General features: G+C 43.0%; 1 protein-coding gene across 1 annotated transcript; it reads right to left on the bottom strand.

Annotated features, from left to right (window-relative positions):
* Positions 1–684: 684 nt before the first annotated feature.
* On the bottom strand, positions 685–23049 carry LOC146631539 (carbohydrate sulfotransferase 11-like). The gene is made up of 3 exons (XM_085353743.1): positions 22536–23049; positions 8718–8797; positions 685–1942 (listed from the first exon to the last, which is right to left on the bottom strand). Exons 1-3 carry the CDS (start codon positions 22627–22629, stop codon positions 1097–1099), a joined length of 1020 nt encoding a protein of 339 aa, XP_085209869.1. The 5' UTR covers positions 22630–23049; the 3' UTR covers positions 685–1096.

The following is a 23049-nucleotide window of genomic DNA, read 5'->3' as shown; positions in this document are numbered from 1 at the left end:
CATTTTCAAATTTAGATTCAAATTACTGTCCAATAAAAGCCAGCAGTTTTCAGTTTGCACTTCGGCGATGCGTTCCCTTTTTCCGCTCTTCACATCCTGCATGCAAAAGCCAAAAGCTTCAGGTTGTGATTCTGCATAATTACAAGCAGAAATCTTTTTTTAAATGGAGACATATTAGACTAAATCGAAGCTCAATTCATACTGTACATGTATAGGAAAACATTTCACAAAACACTAAACACTTTTGCCATTTTTAAGTGGCTGCTGTTGAATTGATTGGCACTGAATAAAAACATCTATATTATTCAATCAAATTAAACAAGTAGACCAAAAACTACATGTACAGTTGGGCAACCTAATCAATTAGCAAGCAGGTTATCCTGCTGTTTGTACCGCGTGGACGCACTTCATCTTACTGCTTAGTTTAGATCCTTTGGTTTGTCCGGTTGAACCGTCTGAGGTTTAAATTGTCATTATTGGACCTTAATCTAACCTTAACTCCAACTCCAGGCAATCAGAGTATTTTTCTCCCAAGATTTGGAAAACTGGGAACAAAGAAACTAATCATTCTGGCTGACAACAGAAAAGCCAGTTTTGCCTCGCTCATAAATATACGGTTAGAGCTATCACGTATGATGACGTACACCTTAGAGAGTTACAACCATAAACCCAAATAGCGGATTCTTCTTTTCCTCAAATATCTCTTTTATGATTGCAAACAGATATTATAGCAATGCAGTAGTTGGACTGACGGTGGCCCGGTTGGACAGTTTCAACATATCGCCCAACCCTGTTTCACACATTCAAAAGCAATGAGCAACATCTAGTTGCTCGATAACTACAGTACAAGAGGATTTGCCTTTTTTAAAATTTTTGTTTTATTTTTTCAGGCATCAATGTTGATCTTATGATTCCTTCAAGAGTTCTCCATCGCAATGTTCGGTCTCAAGAATAAAATTAGTTTTCTTTGGAGCTCTGATAAGGATTGCTCTTCTTTCTCTTAAAACAGAACTTGCAGTGTTTGCATGGAGAAGCTTCTTCTGCAGGTGTCCAGGCTCTGTAATTTAGTTTCTGTGTGCGCGAGTGAAATCCAGCCTCATCTAAACTTGAGGTAGGCTGGTACAGAGTAATTGAAGAGCAGGAAGTCCATGCGATAGAGATTATACAGCTTCTTCTGATAAAAAGGGCTGATGTTGTGGAAGAACTGGGCAGCCATGTCTCCTGTAGTCCTGGTGCTCTTGGACGAGGCGGGGAAGCTGACCTGGTCCTCCACCCCGGCCAGCTGCAGCACGTAGCGGGAGTCCTGCTCCAGCGTCTCGTATTTCCCCACCACGTCATAGTGGATGAGGCAGGGGTGGCACAGTGAGTGCACCCGCTCCCAGTGCTCGTTGAAGGGCTCTTCTCGCTGGGTGGCTGGGTCCACGAGGTAATAGACAAACTCCTCAAAGGAGACGTCATTTCCTTTCTCCAGAGCTTCCGGCTGCGGGTCTGGCCTGTGCTGCCGCACTATCTTTGTGCCGTATCGTTTATGGAAGGCTGTGTTGTAGCTCCGTGTGAATTTGTTGCGGTACGCAGACACCAGCCGCTCAAAGGGCTCGCGCACGAAGACGAACTTCAGGTATGAGCGCAGCCGCTGATTGATCTGGGAGGTGGAGTACTCAGAAAGTGTGCGGAGGTTTCCGGGGATGTGGGCCTCGTTGGCAGGGATTGCGAGAGGGTCTCTGTTGGACCCGGCAACGCCCGTCAGAACCATGAGCACCCGCTTCCAGTTGGTGCAGGCCACTTTGGGCACGTAGCAGTAGAGCAAGCCGTGCTGGTCGTCCACGATGATGTGCTTCAGGTCCTCGGGGATGAGGACTCTGCGTTTGCGGGTATAGGAGCGACAAGCTTCTTCCAGCAGCTCCCGTCTGCCCTGATGGATCGCCTGTACCGCCGACTCAACCTACAGGGATGAGAGGAATCGCAGAGAATTGGCATTTAGTAATAAAAGAAAAACCTGAGTTACAATTTATACGAGTTTTTCAGGTCAGTTTATGGCACTGATTGTAAGTTATGATGATAGAAGTTACCAGAAGAAATTTTTCCCTCTTCATGGTAAACTCTGCTGTTGCTCTTTTCCCTGTTCAAGCCAACTTTCAGCATCTGTCCTATTAATAGCTACACTGCTGGTTTTGGGGAGGAGTGCATGTAAATGTACCTCCACAGGCTCTTTGATGGTTCATGTCCCACAACTCCTCAGGTATCAGTGCAGGACTTGCATGGCATTAAACCCAAGGAAAAGTGATTTAAAGTTGGGACAGTTTAAGTTATAATGTGACGAATGGGAGAATCTGGCCTTCCTGAGAGGACTCCACTGATTCAGCAGCACTGCCTACATTGCCAATGTTCCCTTCGTCCAATTTTTAAGGAATGTTGAACAATGCAGGTAGGACAGCTCAGATATGACCAACTTTGCAGCTTCAAACAGATCCAATAAGCTCGCTTCCTTCCAGTGCAACACCCCCTAATTTTTCCCCACTTTCACCTTCAGCAACTCAGTGTTGCTTAAGGACATTTAGCAGATTTTGTGCAGCGCCATCCGAGGCTGAAAAAGGCTCTTCTCACTCCACCCTTATGATGATATACGGACGCCGCTTACAGCCTTTTGAATGAGAGAAAATGCACTCACAGATTTATCTCCTCTGTTGGTCTTAATTATGGCCCATCCCCAACTTTAATCAAGTCACAGGTCATCCAGTTCAGCTTGGCCTCTGCGTGGCACAAATGTCTTATTTACTCCTTTCATTTACTCAGCCTGGCATCCCACTGCAGTGGTTGGAGCCCCCAGACTCATCTTGACTCTGCGCCTGACCCTCTGTGTTTAGCGGCAGACACCTGAACGACTGCAGAGCCAACACAGACCCTTCCTCTCAGCAGAGGTTTGTGCACTGTGGTTACACAATAGTGCGTTTGAAACTCCTGTTTCAGTCTTTTCATGTGAGCAGGATGCATGAGTTCATAGTTTGAGGATATTAACTGCTGTTAGTGTTTCATGGCATTCAAACCTTCAAAGAACACCAAAGTCTTCTTAAGTGTGCTGAACACTTTAACATTTAATCAGTGGAGCGAGCAGCAGCTAGTGGAAGTGACAATTTGCTGTGTGGAAACATTCATTAAAGATATCGTGTTTTGATCTATTTGTAGAAATTTCATCTGGACTAATCAAAACTGATTTTCAGATATCTGTGTTTTCACACTTGGGGAAATAATTATTTGAATCCCTGCTGAATTTTTTCCATTCAAAGAAATGAACAGTCTTAAATTTTTACGGTAGTCTCATCAACTGAAATGTTATCCCCTATCACCCAGCCTGAATACTGGCTTTCACAGACTGGCTGCGGGCTTATGTGGCACACAAGCGATTACAAATACTCCTGATCTCAACTCATTATGTATATAAACCACACATTCTTCATTTCCAACCTGCCACCATCATGAGCAAGAGCACAGAGCTGTCAAAGGACGTCAGGGACCAGACTGTAGCCCTGCGCAAGGCTGGACTGGGCTGCAAGACCATCAGTCAGCCAGAAGCTTGGTGAGACGGTGACAGCTGTTGGTGCAATTATAAAATGGCCATTAGTCGGCCTCAGACTTTCCTGCCAGTTTTTAAAAGGGGTCTCGAGCAATAATTATCCAGATTTTGTGGAGGTCTTTCAAAGATTTTTTTTGGACATTGGCTGCTTTTTCACTCAAGTTTAGTCCAGTCTTTGTACCTGACCATTTTTAGAAGAATTCTGCTCGTTTTGGGTTTGTTAACCCACTTCACTAAAGTATAAAAAGGCGCCTTACTCAAGTCAACCAATGTTGTATCTACACAGACGACTTACAATTTAAATCTTAGTTCCTTGGTATCTTTAAGCACTTTGTTACAAGCAGCGCATCACAAAAACTTAACAGTTTGAAAAGAGGATTTTTGCACCCAAAAAAGTGACAGCAAAGAGTCTTACAACTTTCTTACAAGTTGTAAGCAATGGTTGCACTCAATTCTTAATCGTATTGCTCAGTTTCTTCCAGTCGCCAGGTTGTCAGCTATTCCGCTACATGTAGCTTTTCACCCAGTTACCTGCTGCACATGTGCAGAGAGCAACAAATGGAGACAGAATCAGTCGCCCATTGTGTTTACAGAATTAAACAATTAAATAAATCTGCCTCACATTAATCAAGCTCACTCCAGCATCCTGCTGCTGCTAAACAGTTTAAGTGGAAATGGAACAGTGAAAATATGACATCAATTGGAAGCGAGTGGACCGGACTCCACTGGAGCTAGTTTGTTTTCTGGCATGTGCACCGTCCTTCTCCTCACAGGGAGATTTAACTGGAACCAGCTGTAAGATCTGCTTTAATAGCAGAGCCCAGATCGTGAACGCTGAACGTCTGCGTAGAGGAAAGTGGTCATTCAGAGCCCCGCCCACGGGTGTTTACCTGAGAAAGCCTCCTCAAAAAGCAAATACTGAATTGAACTCAATAATGGCAGCTGTTTCCAAAGAACAAACTGATAGATAAAAGTTACGCTGAGTCATCGCTGTTTAATGTCAAGTGAGCTTGAGTCAAAACAAAGCGGGGATGAAAGTGTGTGTTCGAGCTGGCCCCAGTGTTTTCTGGCATCTTCAACTCCTCACTGCAGGCATGTCATGTGCCTGCCTGCTTCAAGTCCTCTACCATAATCCCTGTCCCCAAGAAACCTAGGATCACTGGACTAAATGACTACAGACCCGTGGCTCTGACATCTGTGGTCATGAAGTCATTTGAGCGCCTAGTTCTCTCCCATCTCAAGACCCTCACGGCCCCCCTCCTGGACCCCCTGCAGTTTGCATATAGAGCCAACAGGTCTGTAGACGACGCCATCAACATGGCCCTACACTTCATCCTGCAGCATCTGGACTCCCCAGGAACCTACGCCAGGATCCTGTTTGTGGACTTCAGCTCTGCCTTCAACACCATCCTTCCAGACCATCTCCGAGGCAAGCTTTCCCAGATGAATGTGCCTGATCCCATCTGCCGGTGGATCACTGACTTCCTGACGGACAGGAAGCAGCACGTGAGGCTGGGAAAGAATGTCTCGGACTCCCGGACCATCAGCACCGGCTCCCCTCAGGGCTGTGTTCTTTCTCCTCTGCTCTTCTCCCTGTACACCAACTGCTGCACCTCCACCCACCAGTCTGTCAAGCTAATCAAGTTCGCAGATGACACCACCGTCATTGGGCTCATCTCTGACGGGGATGAGTCTGCCTACAGGAGGGAGGTTGAACGTCTGGTGTCTTGGTGCAGCCACAACAACCTGGTGCTGAATGCCCAGAAGACAGTGGAGATTATTGTGGACTTCAGGAAGCACACAGCCCCACTCCCCCCCATCATCCTGACTGACACCCCCATCACCTCTGTGGACTCATTCCGCTTCCTGGGTACCACCATCACCCAGGACCTGAAGTGGGAGCCCACCATCACCTCCGTCATCAAGAAAGCCCAGCAGAGGATGTACTTCCTGAGGCAGCTGAAGAAATTCAACCTGCCAACACGGACGATGATGCAATTCTACACTGCAATCATCGAGTCCATCCTCATCTCCTCCATCACCGTGTGGTACGCTGGAGCCACTATCAGGGACAAACAGAGACTGCAGCGTGTTGTGCGCTCTGCTGAGAAGGTGATTGGCTGCAGACTCCCATCTCTGCAGGACCTGTACACCTCCAGGACACTGGGGCGTGCAGCTCGGATCTCAGCTGACCCTTCTCACCCTGGACACAGTCTGTTTGACCTGCTCCCCTCAGGCAGGAGGCTCCGGTCCATTCGCACCAGAACCTCTCGCCACAAGAACAGTTTCTTCCCCTCTGCTGTTGGACACATGAACAATAACCACATGACTGTCCCCGCCACTAACACATGACCCTACGCTGTGTCACTGCATCATTTCATGTCTGGCACTGATCACCACCTGCACTCATGTATATATCTTTCTACGTAGCACTCATAATTCTTATTCTCATGTATATATCTCATGTATATCTCATGCACATATCTCTCTTTCTACATAGCACTTTAATTCTTATTGTCTGCACTGAAGCACCGCAGCAATTTCCTAATGTTGTAAACCTCAACATCTGGCAATAAACCCATTCTGATTCTGATTCAGATATGTCAACACCCAGTGAGGCAATGGTTGTGTACAGCTGTTATACGCAACTCATAACTAGAGTGGAAATGAAAGGCTGCACATGGACATGTTTCTGTCTAATACTAAGCTGCAGACAGTAAACCTGCTAACGACCGAAAAAGTGATATTTTTGTATTTCCTGATAAAGGGCGGCTCCTGTTACTGCTTTTAGCTTCATGTAACCTGTGCATGGATGAAAAGCAGTCAGACGCATCTCTAAATATAAAACTCTTAACTGCCTGACAGTATCTGTACAAAGTCGTGAATCCTCCTCTATAAATGTCGTGTCTTTAATTCCACAAAAATGGCCGACCTTTATTTCTCCTCCTTTACTGCTCAGATGGGAGTGCATCAAAGTATTTCTCCTTGACATGAAAAATATCACTATCAAGACTTCACAAATTTCCGGGGAGATTTGTCTCTTAGACATTTCGTTACAAAGAGCAGGTATTACTTTCCTTTAGATGCAGCTAAAGCAGATTTATGAGGACTGGAGCAAAACGTGGACTGAACTGCTGAATTAAGTGGAGGTGGCTCTTCTATGTTCAGCCATGCGTTTATGAAGTGGCTGTTTGGTCTCTCCGATGTAGAGGTCTGAGCATTCCTCGCCACACTGCACAGCATACACTACGATGTTAAGTTTGTGCTTAGGAGTTTTGTCTTTGGGATGAACCAGTTTTTGTCTGAGTGTGTGGCTGGGTCTGAAGTACACGGGGATGTCGTGATTGGAGAAAACTCTCCTGAGTTTCTCTGATAAATCTGGTACATAGAGGATGACAGTATTGTTCTGATTGTCTCTCTGACTCTCCGCTAGCTGGTGGTGTATCCGGTCGTTAAGTGATGACGTGACGAATCCTACTTCCGGGCCTAAAGTAGTCTGCGTTTAATATGGCTTTTGTGTTGTTAACATGTTTAATGTTATGCATTTTCTTATATTTGATCTCAAAAAGCTCCTAAAACAGTCAGTGATCACTGTTGACCTCCCTCGGCTTTTATTACCGCTAATCATTTATTTAAGCTCAGTTTTTAAAACCTTAGGATGTAACTACAGCCCAGCCCATGCAGCAGTATATGAATGACTAACCTCGTATTGTGGATGGATTATCTCAGTTGTTCTCCTGGCTGAAGTTTGGTCCTTTTACAGCATCCTGCCATGCGATTACATTTGTTCCTGACCACCGAGAACACTCACGTTAACTTTTATCGAGTGGAAAAAAAGCTTGTTTATATTATGCTAACATAGCTGTGTCGCTAGCGGTCACGTAGCACATCATTATATACCAGCTAGCCCAACTTCAGTAACCCTACAAACGTCACTGCTTTTTAGTTTTCTGTCTTCATTTATGCTGGAAGTGATAACAGAGCTGTACGTTTTAATTTGTTTCCAAAACCCCGTAGTCAGGACATGCTATATTGTATTTAGATAGAAGCTAGCGAGCTAACTTCCTGCTAACTTCTAACTCCGTTAAATGTCATAAATTCCGTTTTCATAGATGCCTGGATGTTAAACTCAATTGTTACACCTGGTAGAGCAGAACGCTGATCATTTTATTAAAGATGAAAGACTTTAGACAGTTTTTCAACTCTCAGTAATGCCATAGTGATCGTTTGATATATGGACCTGCAGCGGAGTTTAGGCCCAGACACGGCTAGTGACGTCAGACTGAACGACCGCATAGGGGGGGTCCATGACCCACTTGGGAACACTCCCATAGGGTTTAAAAACTGGGACTCTCCACCAGTTGCTCTTCAAACTGAAGAAACTTCTCAGATGAGAGGTGAAACATCTTCAAGGAAACTTAAAGAAGTCCAGACGCTTTTCTTTCCAAGCTCCTTAAAAACCTCTGTGGTTTTTTTCCTATCAGCCATGGATCGGCCTCCCCAAAGCACGGACCTCAACATGACTGAATCAGTGTGGGATCATCATGACCGAGCACAGAACGAAAAGCAGCCAACATCCAGAGAAGAGCTTTTGAGTGTCTTTCAAGAAGCCTGCAGAACTATTTCTGAAGTCTAGTCAGTTCTAAGAAAGCATTCATTAGCGTTCCAGCTGTTCTGAAGAATAAAGGCGGTCACACCAAATGTGAACTTTCAAGCTTGTTAGAATTGTACAAAGTCTGTTTTTACCGTTACACTGCATTTCCATGTATGTTTGCATGTTTCAGTAAATCACTCCACCTACTTCTTTTTTCCCCAAGCAAAGTATAAACAATTGTGACTCAAGAGTTTTGGACACTGATTTATTTATGCCAACAAACTGCAGGAGGACTGAATTTCCACAGCTAGAAGATTATTATTAAATATTAAAAATGAGACCCTGTTTGTCATTAAACACTCGGCCTATCCTGTCTGGTTATGTGTGCTCTCTTTCATTCAAACATAGAACGTTCCAGAAACACAAAGAATCATAAAATCACAAAATGACTATTTATCATAACCTTTGCCAAGTTTGTTAAAATAACCCCGAGTAATCCTGGAATAAATCCTTACAAATAAATATTTAAAGTGCACATGACGTTAGACTGACCTGATCGCCATCGTACAGCATCTGTAGAGGACTCCTCCTCGACTTCTGTCTGCTGCCGCTTTCACCCACCGCCTCTGAGGCTGAGGAAAAAGCACATCGGTTATGGAGCAGTCACCGCTGAATTATCACTAATAATGCTTTTGTGAATGTGTGTCATCACGCCCAAATGTGGTCCTGTGACCCTGACTGTGGTAGTTTGGCTGGTGTTCATATTTCTGTGGACACATTTTAAAGAAAATATGCACGATACATTTGCAAACTGTCAACATGAGATGAGTTAGAAGGGGGACGGTGTCCATCCCATGATTACCAATCAGTCGCTGACTTCGCGCTTTTATTGAAGTTTAACATGCTGCAGCCTGAAGGGGCGTGAGCTTACTGCAGGGTTTCAGGGAGGAACAAAGGCCGAGGATAAAGAGGTGCAGTGCAATTATTTTATTTGATCATTCACTGAATTACTGAATGCCAAAATTATAATTAGCCAAATATCCTCAAGCAAGATACTGAACCCAAGCAGTACACAAGAATCAGCTCATTTACTATTTAACTACTACTGTTGGTGTTAACTACCATTATCATAAATAATAATACAGTGTGGTATATCATTAGACAGATAAAACAGGAGAATAAAGTGCACTGTAGAACATTAACACAAACTGAGCACAAAAACGTTGCACTGAAACAATAAAGTAAACTTTCATGGTTTGTTATCGCTGCTTTTATTTGCTCGAGTGCTTTAGAAACGGAACAAGAGTTTTGGCCGGGCAGAACATTTCATTTTCCACGTTATGTCAGACTCAAGTTTGAAAGGAAGGATAAAAGGACCTTATTTATGTCCTTTGGCTTAGAGCCATCATTTGTTTCCTTCCAGATATTGGACATGTATAGAGTTTCACCACATGATCCTCAGATTTAATCTGGGTAAAGGTAGTCGATCTGTTCCTCCTAAAAGCTGCAGGCCTTCGTTGGAGAAAAAAAAGAAAGATGCAAAGGCGTGCGGCCTGGTTTGAAAAGGCAGTGGTTGCTTCACTCAAACAGTTTCATCATAGTTAGAAAAATGAAAACGAGCTCTCAGAACAACATCTACCATCAAGTATTCTGCACTCCAACCTGCCTGCAGTGAAAGCAGAGATGAGCACCACGCTGCTGAACCATGACTCGCTGACACAACAGGGAGCAGCAGGACTCCAAGACACTGCGAACATCCCCACAGGAGCACAGCTTATTTGATTTACAGAACAAGCTCATCACATCGTACACTTTCCGGCCACAGATGTAAGGTTACAATCAACACTCACGAGACTGAGTTACTGAGAGAGACACTTCCATCTGATCTGCATGCATGTTGTGGACGTAGTCACTTTCTATAAAAGCCATATCTTCACTCCATCTGCAGCGTAGTGTGGAGGTTATTTGTTTTTTCCTCAGAGATAAACATAGATAGCCCCGCTTCATCAGATGTTCTTTTATGAAAAACGCACACTCCCTAAATGAAACGCAGATGTATTCTGGTGTGTTTAGCCAGTAAGTGTTAGCTTGAAGATAAAACTGCAATCTGTCCCCTTCTTCAGATGAGACGAGTCATTTTAGTGTTTTAAATTATGAAGTTAGCCAGGAGGCACTTCGTTAGAGCAGCGGTCCCCAACCTTTTTTGCGCCATGGACCGGTTTATACACGACAATATTTTCACGGACCGGCCTTTAAGATGTCGTGGATAAATACAACAAAATAAAACTAGTACTGGTACCGAAAAAAAGAAGATTTATTCATAACACATGTGAAAAGACCCAGGAAAACCGAGTTAACGATAAAAACGATAACAAAATAACGCTGAAAACTGATAAAAACCATACATTTCACACCCGAGCCTCAACTCTCGCGACCCAGTACCAAACGACTCGGCCCGGGGTTTGGGGACCGCTGCGTTAGAAGACTGGGAAAAGAAACAGCTAGCGTGGCTCTGTCCAAAGATCAGGCAATCTGAAGCTGCTGTGAAAAGCTCACAGAATAAGTCCTCATGCTGCTGATTCAGTTCAGCTGAAGAGGGTTAGGTTTCCAGTATCTTGCTGAACTCAGACCACCTGGTGCAGTGTAGTTTCAGGGTGACATCGGTGCCTCTTTCTGGAAAATCCAGCATTGAACCAACTTTGCTTTTAGCGTGCGTGTCGATTCCAGGAAGAATAATCCCTGCAATTAGTGATCCCTTTCTACACAAGTTAGACCTTGCTTCAATTCATGAACTTCCCAGTATGTTTGACGATTCAAGGAATTCAAGTATTCAAATACACACACACACACACACACACACACACACACACACACACACACACACACACACACGAAATTTCCATATTTTCACTAACAAATGTTCACCCCTTGCTGCTCAGGAGGTTCAAGCGATACAGGCAATAATCCATTGAAACTCATTCAGAAAACTCCATAAATGTTCTTCTGTATTGCTGCCATTTAAATTTAACTTGACTCATATTTCTGAAACCGGAACTCTTCTTGCTCCATAACCACAATGTGAAGAAAAATATCACATTAACTGTTTAATGATTACATCCATTTTCACAAACTCCCCCAGTTTTAGAGGCTCGAAATTCACTGACAAGCAGTCCAACAGCCAGGTTCCCTCATTATCGACAGCAAACTAAGCAGATAAAAGTCGTACTTGAACTTGTTTCAAGTGTTACACAGAAGCAGTTCACTGGACCACTATGAGGTCCAAAGAGGCTCAGGTTCAGACAAATGCTCCGAAACTGTTCAGACGGTGTATAACAATGCAAACGGATCATAACCCAAATCTCAGGGCAAAGAACAGAGTCGCTCACCTAACATCAGCCCAGCATGCTTTTCACTTACTGAGACCAAAAGTGAACAGCAAACCTCAAAGAAGGAAGCATGTGATGATGTCCACAGGTGCTGGACTGCAGGGATACCTGTCACTTTCAACAAATGAAAAAGGGGGATTATTTATAAAGTTCGGAATGAATAAAGTCTGTCCCTTCAATTAACATCTTCATCATTTGATTTAAAAAAAAAAAAAAAAAAAAAAAAATCCACTTTAGGATTTGGTTCTTTTGTCTTGAAGCCACTGGCTCATGGCTAAACTCAAGTTTAAACACATAACTCCCTGTTAGAGACGTGCTCTTCACAGCGCATCAACAATGAAATGACATCAGTTTGCTCACAGAGACAAGGCCAGGCTGCTTTTCACTGGAGTAAACATCTGCAAGCAGCTGTGTGGCTCCAAGTCCAGATTGAGCAGTGCAACTCAGCACTAACTGCCCATTGAACAAATGACTTCCTGTGCTGTGCCATTATTCAAATGGCAGTATGCACAAACGCCTTATGTACAAGTCTGCCTTTTATGCAGTCATTACGCTCCAAACTTGCACGAACAGCAACATTTGTCATCTGGAGACAATTAGATTTACAAAAGCTCAGGATCTGTTACTAATTAGCTGCTTTAATTGGAGACAATGATGCTGTAATGGTGGAAACTGCACAGGCCCAACACTATTGAGCACAGGCTACTGTGAGACTCAAGTGACCACATGTGTGCACCTCTCTCCTCCCTGTGGTGTGGTCAGGTCACTCATGGCAAACTGGTTATGAGCTGTAAACACGCTCACTGCAGGCAGCCCAGCATGCAGTAATGAGCATACTACACAGAATCATTGAGAATACCTGCGAGAGACACACAGTCGATCATACAACTGAAATCACAGGTCTTTACTAGCTTCTAACAGCAGGTGAGAGTAACTAGAGAAATGCTGAAGCTGTGCAACAGTATTGTATAAAGATCATATATCAGTGCCGGTCTTATTTCAGACACTCCATCCCCATGTACTTATTAACATAATGTATGAATCTGATCAGCGTAGCGTTGTCTATAGCAAGCATGCCAGGTGCAGTTACTGATAAGGAGGACTGCAACAGTAGACCGTGACTGTTGCATCAGCCGCCTCATTTTGCAATCTTTTACAACTGGCCAGCATTCTCACCACACATTAAGGCTGCACAGTTAATGGAATTTTAATCTTGATTTTAGCTTCCCACAGTTAAATGAACACGATCACATATTTAAAATATGTGCTCAGCCAATAGAATGCAAAGCAAAAAGCAAATCAGGAGCTCCGACTGCATGCCAGCATGTGACAGTCACAGCCGTTCTGAAGTGTCCTGGACTAGTAAGACTACGTTCAAAGATATACAACAGAATTCAAATGTCTGCCACACTCATGCCTCGAAGTGGATCATCATCATCCATTTTTCAGAAATACTCTTGAGCAATCAGCTGGCTGAAAAAACAAAACAAAACAAAAAAAAAAAAAAAAAAAAAAAAAAACACCAAAAACTGCAGTTCTAAATAAAACTCGGCCAAAACAAACAAACAGACAAACAAAAAACAAAAAAACATGGCTGCTGACGTGAACTGTCCAACATCAGCTCCATAAAAGTCCATTAAAGCGAGCATGCATACTGTGCATCAGCGCTCACAAAGGTGCACTGACGTCACCAAAATCTTTGCCAAAGATTCACTCAAACCAAGTGAATGAACACCAATACTGACTAACAAGTGATCAAAATGATCACTTTGACCATAATCGTTCAGCCCTACCACAGATATAGCACTAAATGTTAATGTTCAGTTCAATAAAAATATAAGCTGCTCAGTGTTAGCTTGCACTGGCTTCTACCCAGATAGCAACCATTAAAACAGTTCACAGTGTTTCCCACTTAACTTGAATGCACCCAATTTAGAGGCAAAATTCCCAGTCTGGCTGCAACTAAAGTTATTCAGGACCAATTTATAAAAGCTAAAAAAGGGATGCATTGCATTTCGTTCTTTTGCACTCTCTCTTAAAATACTGTGTGGAATGACCCATGGAACTTAAACAAAGCAGCCATTTCCCCAAAACACCTATAAAAACTGCACTTATTTTGCTAAAGTGAGTTCTGTTTTCAGTCAAATTTGGTCAATGTCAACAAATCTGCACGTGGTCTTCTGTCCAGTCTTTGAAGCACAGTTTGCCTGAATTCGGACAGGACAGCATTGGCTCATATCAAACTTGGTACTTTGTGGATTTACTGATAAGCAGGATTTCAACAGTTGAACATGACTGTTGTGTTAGCGTCACATTTTACAATCGTTTACACTTTGACTTACACTTTGACCACATGTGATAATTTATCACTCATAAACACAAATAACCACTACAACCCCATATAAAGCCAGTGCCTGACACACACTACATTCAGTTAGCTAGCATTGATACTGCTGTCAGTACTGACAAATTATTCTGATTCTTCCAGCTGAAAACGGTGTGGTGGTCGCTCTTTCAACCATCAAAAGTGGAGTTTTACAAAGTTCCACACTAAACTTTCTGACCATAGGAACACCGTCGAGGTACAAACAGCCAACTGGTTTACCAGCAGGCCAATATTACTGGCCCATACTATGCAATGTGTTAATCCAATAAGATTTACTTATTTAATTTCAGTTACTTTGTTGCAAAATGAGATTGTCAAGCATGCCAACCATGTTACTAAAACCTGCCGTAAATGTTGCCATGAGACAGAGCTTGTGCTATCAGTCTGATATCATTACACGCAATTTGGTTCTATATAGACAGAAATTCAACAATTCAAATTAGCAATTAGAATCGCGCTAAGCAGCCTTCTTTTTCTAGAGGATTAGAACCAAAAGCCAACCAGCAAACCTTCAACAATCTTACAGCGTGATTGCCATTAGTCAAAGTCAGACTCAGTTTGCAGAAAGGTTTCTTCCTACCAGCCGAACTTTGCAATCACCTTGAGATAAAAAGTTGCTGTGAGTGTGCAGCACCCTCAACATTAACTTGGCTCCTGGTTTGACATAGGCAAACGTAGAGGTACCAGGCGAACAGCCTGGGAAAACACTTAGAAAGTACTTAGCTGTTGCAATAACAAGAAGATCACTGATCATAGCAAACACTCAGAGATTTATACATAAGAAGCAAGCTTCACAGTAATCAGCATCAATTCTTTTGACACATAAATAATCTTCTCATTTAGTGGATTCACCTCTGCCAAAAAGCCAGATGATGCCTTATTACTGGAATCAAGAGCGTCACATGCAGCCGGATGCTGCTGCCAAAAGGAGGCTTTGTCTTTTGCCTTGAGCTGCCGAGGTGAGGAGATCATTCTGCCACAGCGCACCAATTTATCTGACCTGTTTTCTAAACACATTTCATTGCGACCTCTCCCAAAGAGAGCACTAAAATGGAACAGAGAGGTAGCGGCTGAAATGATTCAGAAGCTGACAAACACCTGGAAAACTGAGTGTTTCAGCAACAGGGTGAGACGGCACACTGAAAAGGTTTGTGTCTCATCTGTCATCTGCTAACTTGGCATCAATTAGCAAGCAAGGAAATTTACAGTCCAAGTTTTGTCATGAGGTATTTAAAAGGGGGGCAGGTGAAAATATCAAGAAACTGTTTAAAATGTCAGAATAGCTGGATATCAGGACTCGGCGCAGACACTAGGACACACTGCACAGCATAGATATAGGTGGAAAAATGTGTGCTATGTTTTGCCATTAGAAGGGGGAAGAAAAAAAAAAGCTGCTGGTTATAACCGTGTACCACTCTAACAAAACAGTGTCTCAGCTGCCCTTAACTCCTCCACTGATACAAGACGTCTGAAACTCACCAACCCCAGCTAAGGCAGACTCAAAGGAAGACGTCGTCCTGTTGGTTTAACCCTGTCTGGACCCCCAAAGCCTACAGCATTCCTTACGGTACGCACGGAACCAAATGCTGGGGAAATGCAAAATATAGAAAGGCCGATGTGTGTTCCTGCTGTCCGAGCCATGAAATGAGCTCTGTGTTTAGGTCCCACTGGGAAAACTGCCCCCCCCTTCCTTGACCTGACTTGCCAAAGAGTAGCTTTGACGCTGTACAAGGGAAAGCCTGATCCTTTTAGGCCACAAATGTGTGTGTGTGAAAAGGGTGTTAGTGCATAGGCAGGAGCATGTGGGTGGTGTACTGTCTGTTTGCTGAGTCTTAGAAGAATGTCTGCAGATCCAGGAGTCCCTATGATCCTGTGCAGAAGCGTAAAAGAGTTCAATGTGCATTTGTGGGGCGACTCCTTAGCTGGCTGACTAAAATCCATCACATCTGCATTTGAGCAGTTGGAAACAGTGACAATAGACACATATTTGGCCGTAAAGAGAAATATCCATCACACAGGAAAATACTGACCCGACTGCATGTTTCACCAGTGTAGTACAATCCTGAGGTCCATTTAACTTAAACTGAATCTCCCGTGGGTCTAGGCACCTCCGACTTTCTTCATATGCAAAAGCAATGATGTGTTAAATTCACTAATGGACCTTAACAGCCTGGTGTTAGTTTTCGGTTTTATACGTACATAAAAAATGAGGACGCTTGCTGCTGTGAGGCGACACTTTAACCACTAGTCACTGCTGTCAGTGTCACAGATTTCTGTGATCCTACAATGACAGCTGTTTACTGGGTGATTCAAGTTATTAAGGTTCATCATCTGAGGACACTGAATGTCTACCATACATTAGGGCGGTCAGTAACTTTACTGTGACAAACACTGCATGCATTAGTAAACACAATCAAATAGATTGGTATTTATTCTGCACTCTTCCTGATCACTCCGAGCACTCTACACCATCACCTCATTGTATAAACTTTAGTTACCTCAGATTAACATTAACCATCCCACCAGCCAATTTACAACCACACATAAGCCTAACGTGCATGGACATGCATTCTAATCAATTTGCAATAGGAATCCAGGAGTGACAGCCCTCTGTATACCCACTTATTATTTTAACATAAAAATAAAATATTTTAAAAAATGTTATTGCTTCCATTATATATACTATATGATCAATATATATCATATATGCCTTATGAAAAGGCTTGATAAAGAGGAAAAGATCATTGCACCTGTATATGTAAAATTTATGTAGAAACATGTACCTGTACATGATGTCATGTCTCTTGTTGCTCTTTGAGTGAGGAATAATAAAAGCCTGGCTCTGCGTGGGCTTTTTAATCGAGCGCGACTAAAATTACTGAACCAGAACAACCCTAACCCAGACAATATTTGCCAGTGTAATTTAGTCTGGACCAAAGTGGGGATGAGTTGAATTATTTGGCTACCACAGAGCACTTGGATTGAAATAGTAGAGCAGAAGACTTATTCAGTAACTTTAATTGCGAAAGGACAAACCAGAAAAATCAAATCACTTGAGGATACGGGCTCTGAAAGCAGATGGTCCTAATGTAATTTTGAAAAAATTCCTCCAGAGTACTTTCTGTGCTATCAGCTCCTGCTGTGCCGTTTCATGAATATGCAGCTGGCTGGAGAACAGGCTGGAACAGCAGGACCACCCCGACCCCCCATGTCACCGCAGACGGACGGGGATCTGACAGCAGCCAGGAGGAGCGAGCGGTTTCAATTGGCAACTGCACGCCGCAGCATACGAAGATCAAGTCACACACTGTTCCCGTGTGGATGCGTCTGCTTTTAATTGGATAATGTCCCATCCACAAGTGACCATGTGTGAAAATTAGTTTCCAAAGAGCGCCGCAACAATTTCGTCAGTGCTCCGACAGAGTTCTGGGAAGCTAATTTTTATGACTTTTGTGGCCTCAAGTCAAGCCTAGACAAGGGAGGTATGAGATGGGGGTAAGTCTCCAGTACATGAATAACAACAGCTGCCCCGAGGCCCACACAATAGTCTCAGGCTCCGTTTGTGATTAAACAGCTACAACTAGCTACACTCATAGCAGTCAGCTCACATCTGTATGTGTGATGTTCCTGGATTTTACTCCCAGGAAAACAAAGGGAGAAGTCCCTCACTGTGCTGTAACATACAACACCACATTCCAGACTATGATATACTTCTTCCTCTTCAGTCAATGCGTCTAAAAGCCCAAAGGCGAAATCATAGTGGCGACTGTAGTAAAGACCTCTCACGCTGACACATAAGCCCATCTTACAAAGTCAGCTTTTCTAAAACAGATGTGAATTTCAAAGACCGGATACGAAGACGTCACAAAGGGTTAAGTTTCTGCAGCATGAAAGGCAACTCGTGTTCTGAAAAACTATTTCTGTCCAGGATGTTACAGTAAAGCCACTCTGCATCTATGCAATTATGCTAAATTTGGATTAGCACTGCATTTCCAAGCACTGTAATTTTATGCTAACTCTGACTTGGCACTATGTTCCTTTGTTATGCGGCTGTTCTCCTTCAGCTTCACATCGCCTAAAAACACTCTGACCTTTACCCCAGATAGAGCAGCTTCACCTCCCCTAACTAACTGCATATCTGAAACCAATTTAGATTCACTTAGAGCAGACAGGCAGGTTTAATGGTCGGCGCGTGAGCTGCATTCCAGGTGTGTTTGGAATACGTGGAGCCAATCCCCCCCCCAAAAAAAACAGAGGCAGCATCTAGGAATGTGTGCACTTATGCCATGTGTCTCATCAAAGCACTGGTTGTAAACCTATTCAATCAAAATTAACTCACAAAGGCAAATTAATACACAATAGCAATTTACAGTAATCGTAAACAAAAGCATCTTTAATTTTGGGGGTTTGCACTGTCGATCGGACTGGAAAATCATTCAGTGCCGATTTTTGTAGCTGGTGAGGAAACAATTGCTTTTGTGCATTTATCCTGGCTAGAAAGCTCTCGTTTGGACCTGTAACGAATCAAGCGCTCCCCTTTCTTTTATACAGTGAAGCGCACAACCTTGTGAAAAAGCCAGTTTAAATGGATGGTGACTGATCAAGATTGCTACCTTCTTTTTCAAGAGACTAGGGTATGACGCTGTTTTAAGACCTGCTTACTTAACAAGGACATAAAAAATTTAACTTGCAGTGCCACTTTTTGATGGGACAGCTCTAGTGTGCTGCTCTTCCACACCAACGCTGAATTTCCCACGAAGTAGAAGCACAGGTGTGGCCAATAAGACCGCCGATGGCTTCGTTAAGTCATTATATCACCGAGCAGCAAACCATCATTACTGTCACTAACACACCCCTGCTTTTCCTGCTAGGACATGTCTCCCGTTTTTATTAGTTACAATGAAGCAAAAGCAATTTGTCCAGTATAGCTACACGAGGACGTGCACACAGATGAACCAATGTTTTTATCTAGAAGTCACAAATGTAAAAGTCAAGTCAAAGGTTAGTTATGAAGTTCTATGAGATCGCCTGCTAAAATAAATATATACACATTTCCACTGACATGCAGATGAAACAGTTTTGTTAATCTATGAAGCTGGCACTAAAAACATGTCACAAAGGCCTGGATTATCTGTAATTTTCTATCTCTTAATTTGAATTTGCTCCTCAAAATGTCAGAAATGTGAAGTCCTGCGTCTGGATAGCAGTACCTTAGCCTCTAGTACTATCAAGGACACATTTTTTTGTTAGTCCTTTGGACTGGCGCGATAAAGCTTTCTGTAATACTGTCAAAACAACAAGCACCATGTTTCAGAGCAATATTGAAAGACAATATTTATTTGGTGGAGGCATTTTTAAGCTGTTATGATCAGCAGTAGAAGCTTTTAGATGAACACAGGTTTGTAAGATGATGAGGAAACCCCCTGATCAGTTTAGAGGTGATCATTTCCTATTTACGTTCACGGTGAGGGGGGCTAAGAGTACATTTTGCACCATCTTACATTGCTGTGATTTAAGTACACGTGGCCACTGACCAATGGTCATGGCGCTTTGCATAATAATGATCATGAAACTGATCTTCTGGCTCTTTGTTTGTCTGCGGTGCTTGTTTCAATTATTATCCAACTTTATTGTTAATGCAGGTGAGGCTGAAGAAGAAACTTGGTTACGAAAACTTTCTGGGATTTTCTACCTGGATGATTAAGAATTCCTCAAGCTTTTAGTGTCCCATTTTTAGAGTATGACTATCAAATCAAAAGCAATGCGAGTGCGAGATCCTACTGTAAATGCAAACATCACTTAATGTAAATACACTAAACAGCACAGACTGTTACTTTATTCTTTTACAACTGCATGTTGAGACCATCTTGCAGCACTATCGCATCATTTCCGAAGAACCACACCCTTGATTTTGATTTCAACCACACACCTGTAACGGTTTGTGACTGTATCTTACACAATCACACCTACCGCACTGACACGTTAACCTACTGACAGAAAAGCATATCAGTCACGCTATCATAACCGATACCCCTGACTTTAACAGTGTAACACTACACTGACAGTAACGTCTTTCACAAGTTACTTATGGACATGTCACACACCCAAACTTTCTGGGATCGCCATTAAACGTGAATCCACCTCACAATATGGGCTATACCTACAGTTTTTAGGCCCCTAAAATAGCTGAGCACGTGTGAAAGAGGCCTTTGTATGTGGCAGAGGGAAGCAGATCCCACCAAAGGGACAACCCCACTGCCAGCCAGCTGCGTCTGCTCCCAGCCCTCCTCCCTGTAGCTGAGGAAACACTGCGCTAAACACTCTGCTAATGGAAGTTTTTCTCCTGTTCCTCAATTTAGATCTGAGCTTCATGGGAAAATAAAGACATCGGGATGGAGCACAACGGGGTGAAATGACAATGGGCTGGAGGCCACGCTTTAGTATTGGAATGACAAGGACCAACAAGTCGCACAAAAAAATCCTTTATAGCTGGGCTAAGAATGTCTCAATAGCCTGCTTTCATGCACTTCACTGATATGTGTATTGGATTACAAGTATGCCACAACCCATTAACACAGCGGGTTATGAATGGGTTTTATTATGAAGGCATGGGCAAACCCATATGCCAACAGAAAAGGACCAGCTGGTCTGCTGCACACTTTAAACTAGAGCCCATACATCAGATACACTTTTGTCTCCACACAAGAGATCTTCACAAACACACAACCCTTTATGGGACTATAGATCATATGAGATAAATTTAGATGTAAATTTAGAAAAACTTATAAATTAATATTTAATCAAACTTCTTTTGTTACTGATAAAAGAAAAAAACAAACCCTCATATTTAAATACTTGAGTCATTTGCAGATGGATGGAGATGAACTGATAAAAGTGATGAAATATTTTCTTTGCTTGAAAGGTGTCAGGTTGGGACGTCTGTGTAAACTATTCACGGGGCGCTTAATTTCTAATGTTTCATGTTAGCTTTAGTTTTATTCTTAGCGTAGCGGCAGGCAGACAGAGCGGGGATGCAGGAGAATGAGCGCTCCGATGGCAGGGTGTGGAAGCAAGTTTAAGCAGAGCAGAGGGGGAAATATTGTGTATTTATGGGATTTATACTAGGGCTCAACGATATATCGCATTTGCGATAATATCGCGACATGATCAAGTGCAATTTTCTAACCGCAAAGGCTGCGATTATACTCTGGACATGTCCAAATTCATGGGCTGCATCCTCCTGAGGCCGCATTTGTAGACCGATTACGTCACAGCGACGCGCCGAAGGCTGTCCAAATTACTACCATATCCCAGAATTCATAGCGCGGCCCAGCCAAACTCCAGTTTCCAGCAATGGCGGCCGCTACTAAGTTTTAAAATTACTCATACTAATCTTTCAGGGTCACAAAATAAACTTTTAACATATTTTCAGGCGAGAAAGTAGTTGTGTAAACATCAAATATCTGCTCGGTTTATCAAGATATCCCATATTTGCAAAAGTGCTTCGACGTTTTCAGAGGCGTCTGCTACCCACCAGCTCGACAGCTAGCCGGGAGCTCGAGGGTTACTGATGCGGCCGAGAACGGCACAACTCCCGGCACATCATTTTCAGATCACCGCGGAGTTTCGCTGCTCGGGTTAAACGTAATATATAAGTCACTTAGACAACCTAAAAATGTTATTGTTGGGCTTTTTTCAGTGTTTTGTTTGTTCGTGAGTAAATCGGTTTGGCTGAGATTAAAGTTATTAGATTAGATAAAATAAAACTTTATTAATCCCCCGGGTGGGTTCCTCCTTGGTTTTCACACAGCTGACTAAACGTCAAACAGAAAACTTATTAAACAGAAGTATGAGACAGTCGAGAATTTACACCAGTGTCTGGTTATATTTTAGATAGCAAGAAGCAGACGGCCGAGTTTATTAAACTCCACCGAGACAGCGGTGACGCTAATCAGAACTAGACCGTCCAATTTCACGCCTTTAAACTTTAAAGGCGTGTTTGTGTGTGTGTTTATACAATTGCTATTATGTTTGCACTTTATGTGTAATGTTACTGACTGCAGAGATCAGTAAGATGTGTGTATTTTTTATTTATTAGTTTTATTTATTTAATATTATTTTTTAATTGAATGACTGTCTAGTAGTTCACAGATGTCGAAAAACTGAGTGTGGTAAAGCCACTGATTTTGTTTATGTATATTTCTGCAATCTGCACATTGTACTGACTTTCATTTTAATGTTTACACCAGGGTTCCTTGTCAGCACTTTATGCTCAGATGTTTGTAAGCTAAAAATAAACTATTGTGTATGTTCAAATATACTGTTGTGATTGAAGAAGTTAAATAAAAATGTCAGTCATCAATTCATGCATCACCTCATGTCATCATAACAGAGGTCTGTCTTCCAGGAAAGAACAGTTTAAAATTAATGTAATATAGTATTGGCCATACTATATGATGTATTGCTTGTCTTTGTTTAATAATACAGAAGACAAAGACCTTAAAAAATAATCGCATATCGCATCGCAATCGCAATATTGGGGCAAAAAATCGCAATTAGATTATTTTCCATAATCGTTCAGCCCTAATTTATACTCACCTGGCTTCAGACTGCTGTTAAAGTAGAATATGACCATGACGAAACATCCCAGGGACAAGGCAAAAACCATCCGGATCACTCTGGGTTTCCTCATCCTGAGAGTCTCTGGAAGCCACCGAGAAGCCGAGCCCAATCCTGCCAGGGTTCAGGCGAACTACACGGTTTTTGTCGAGTCTACTTCACCGGCCGTGGGAGCATCGATCCGGCTCGCTGCTCGACCTTTGCCGCTCCTTATCTTCCTGGACATCCTCGCATGCCGGGTCAGGAGGAGGCAGCGGTGAGGGAGGACGAGGGGGCCCCGGGCGGCAGACTCCGCTGGTCTGCCGTGTCTCTCTCGGTTACCGACGCGTTTCTGTGTGCCTTTGTAGAGACGACGGAGAAGGCTGCATCACTGCCGCTGTGGTGCCAGCACAGGCCGCCGGACTGCGTGGGTAACGGGCCCTTTATACGCCACGACAGGGTCTTTCCAAATGTCCGCTTAACCCCTTTCTCCCCGCGGACACAGAAAGGGTCC

Source organism: Diplotaxodon limnothrissa, linkage group LG5, assembly GCF_057381915.1.
Source record: "Diplotaxodon limnothrissa isolate DT_005_m linkage group LG5, D_limnothrissa_male_GT1.1, whole genome shotgun sequence".
Classification (NCBI taxonomy): domain Eukaryota; kingdom Metazoa; phylum Chordata; class Actinopteri; order Cichliformes; family Cichlidae; genus Diplotaxodon; species Diplotaxodon limnothrissa.
The sequence above is the reverse complement of the archived record's forward strand: the minus strand, read 5'-3'. Positions and strand labels throughout refer to the sequence as shown.

Coding starts and splice junctions, on each gene's coding strand:
- LOC146631539 (XM_085353743.1), bottom strand. CDS start 22,629: ATGAGGAAACCCAGAGTGATCCGGATGGTTTTTGCCTTGTCCCTGGGA. Junction 8,798..22,535: donor TAACAGCAGTCTGAAGCCAG/GTGAGTATAAAT, acceptor CTTTTTCCTCAG/CCTCAGAGGCGGTGGGTGAA. Junction 1,943..8,717: donor TGCTGTACGATGGCGATCAG/GTCAGTCTAACG, acceptor TCATCCCTGTAG/GTTGAGTCGGCGGTACAGGC.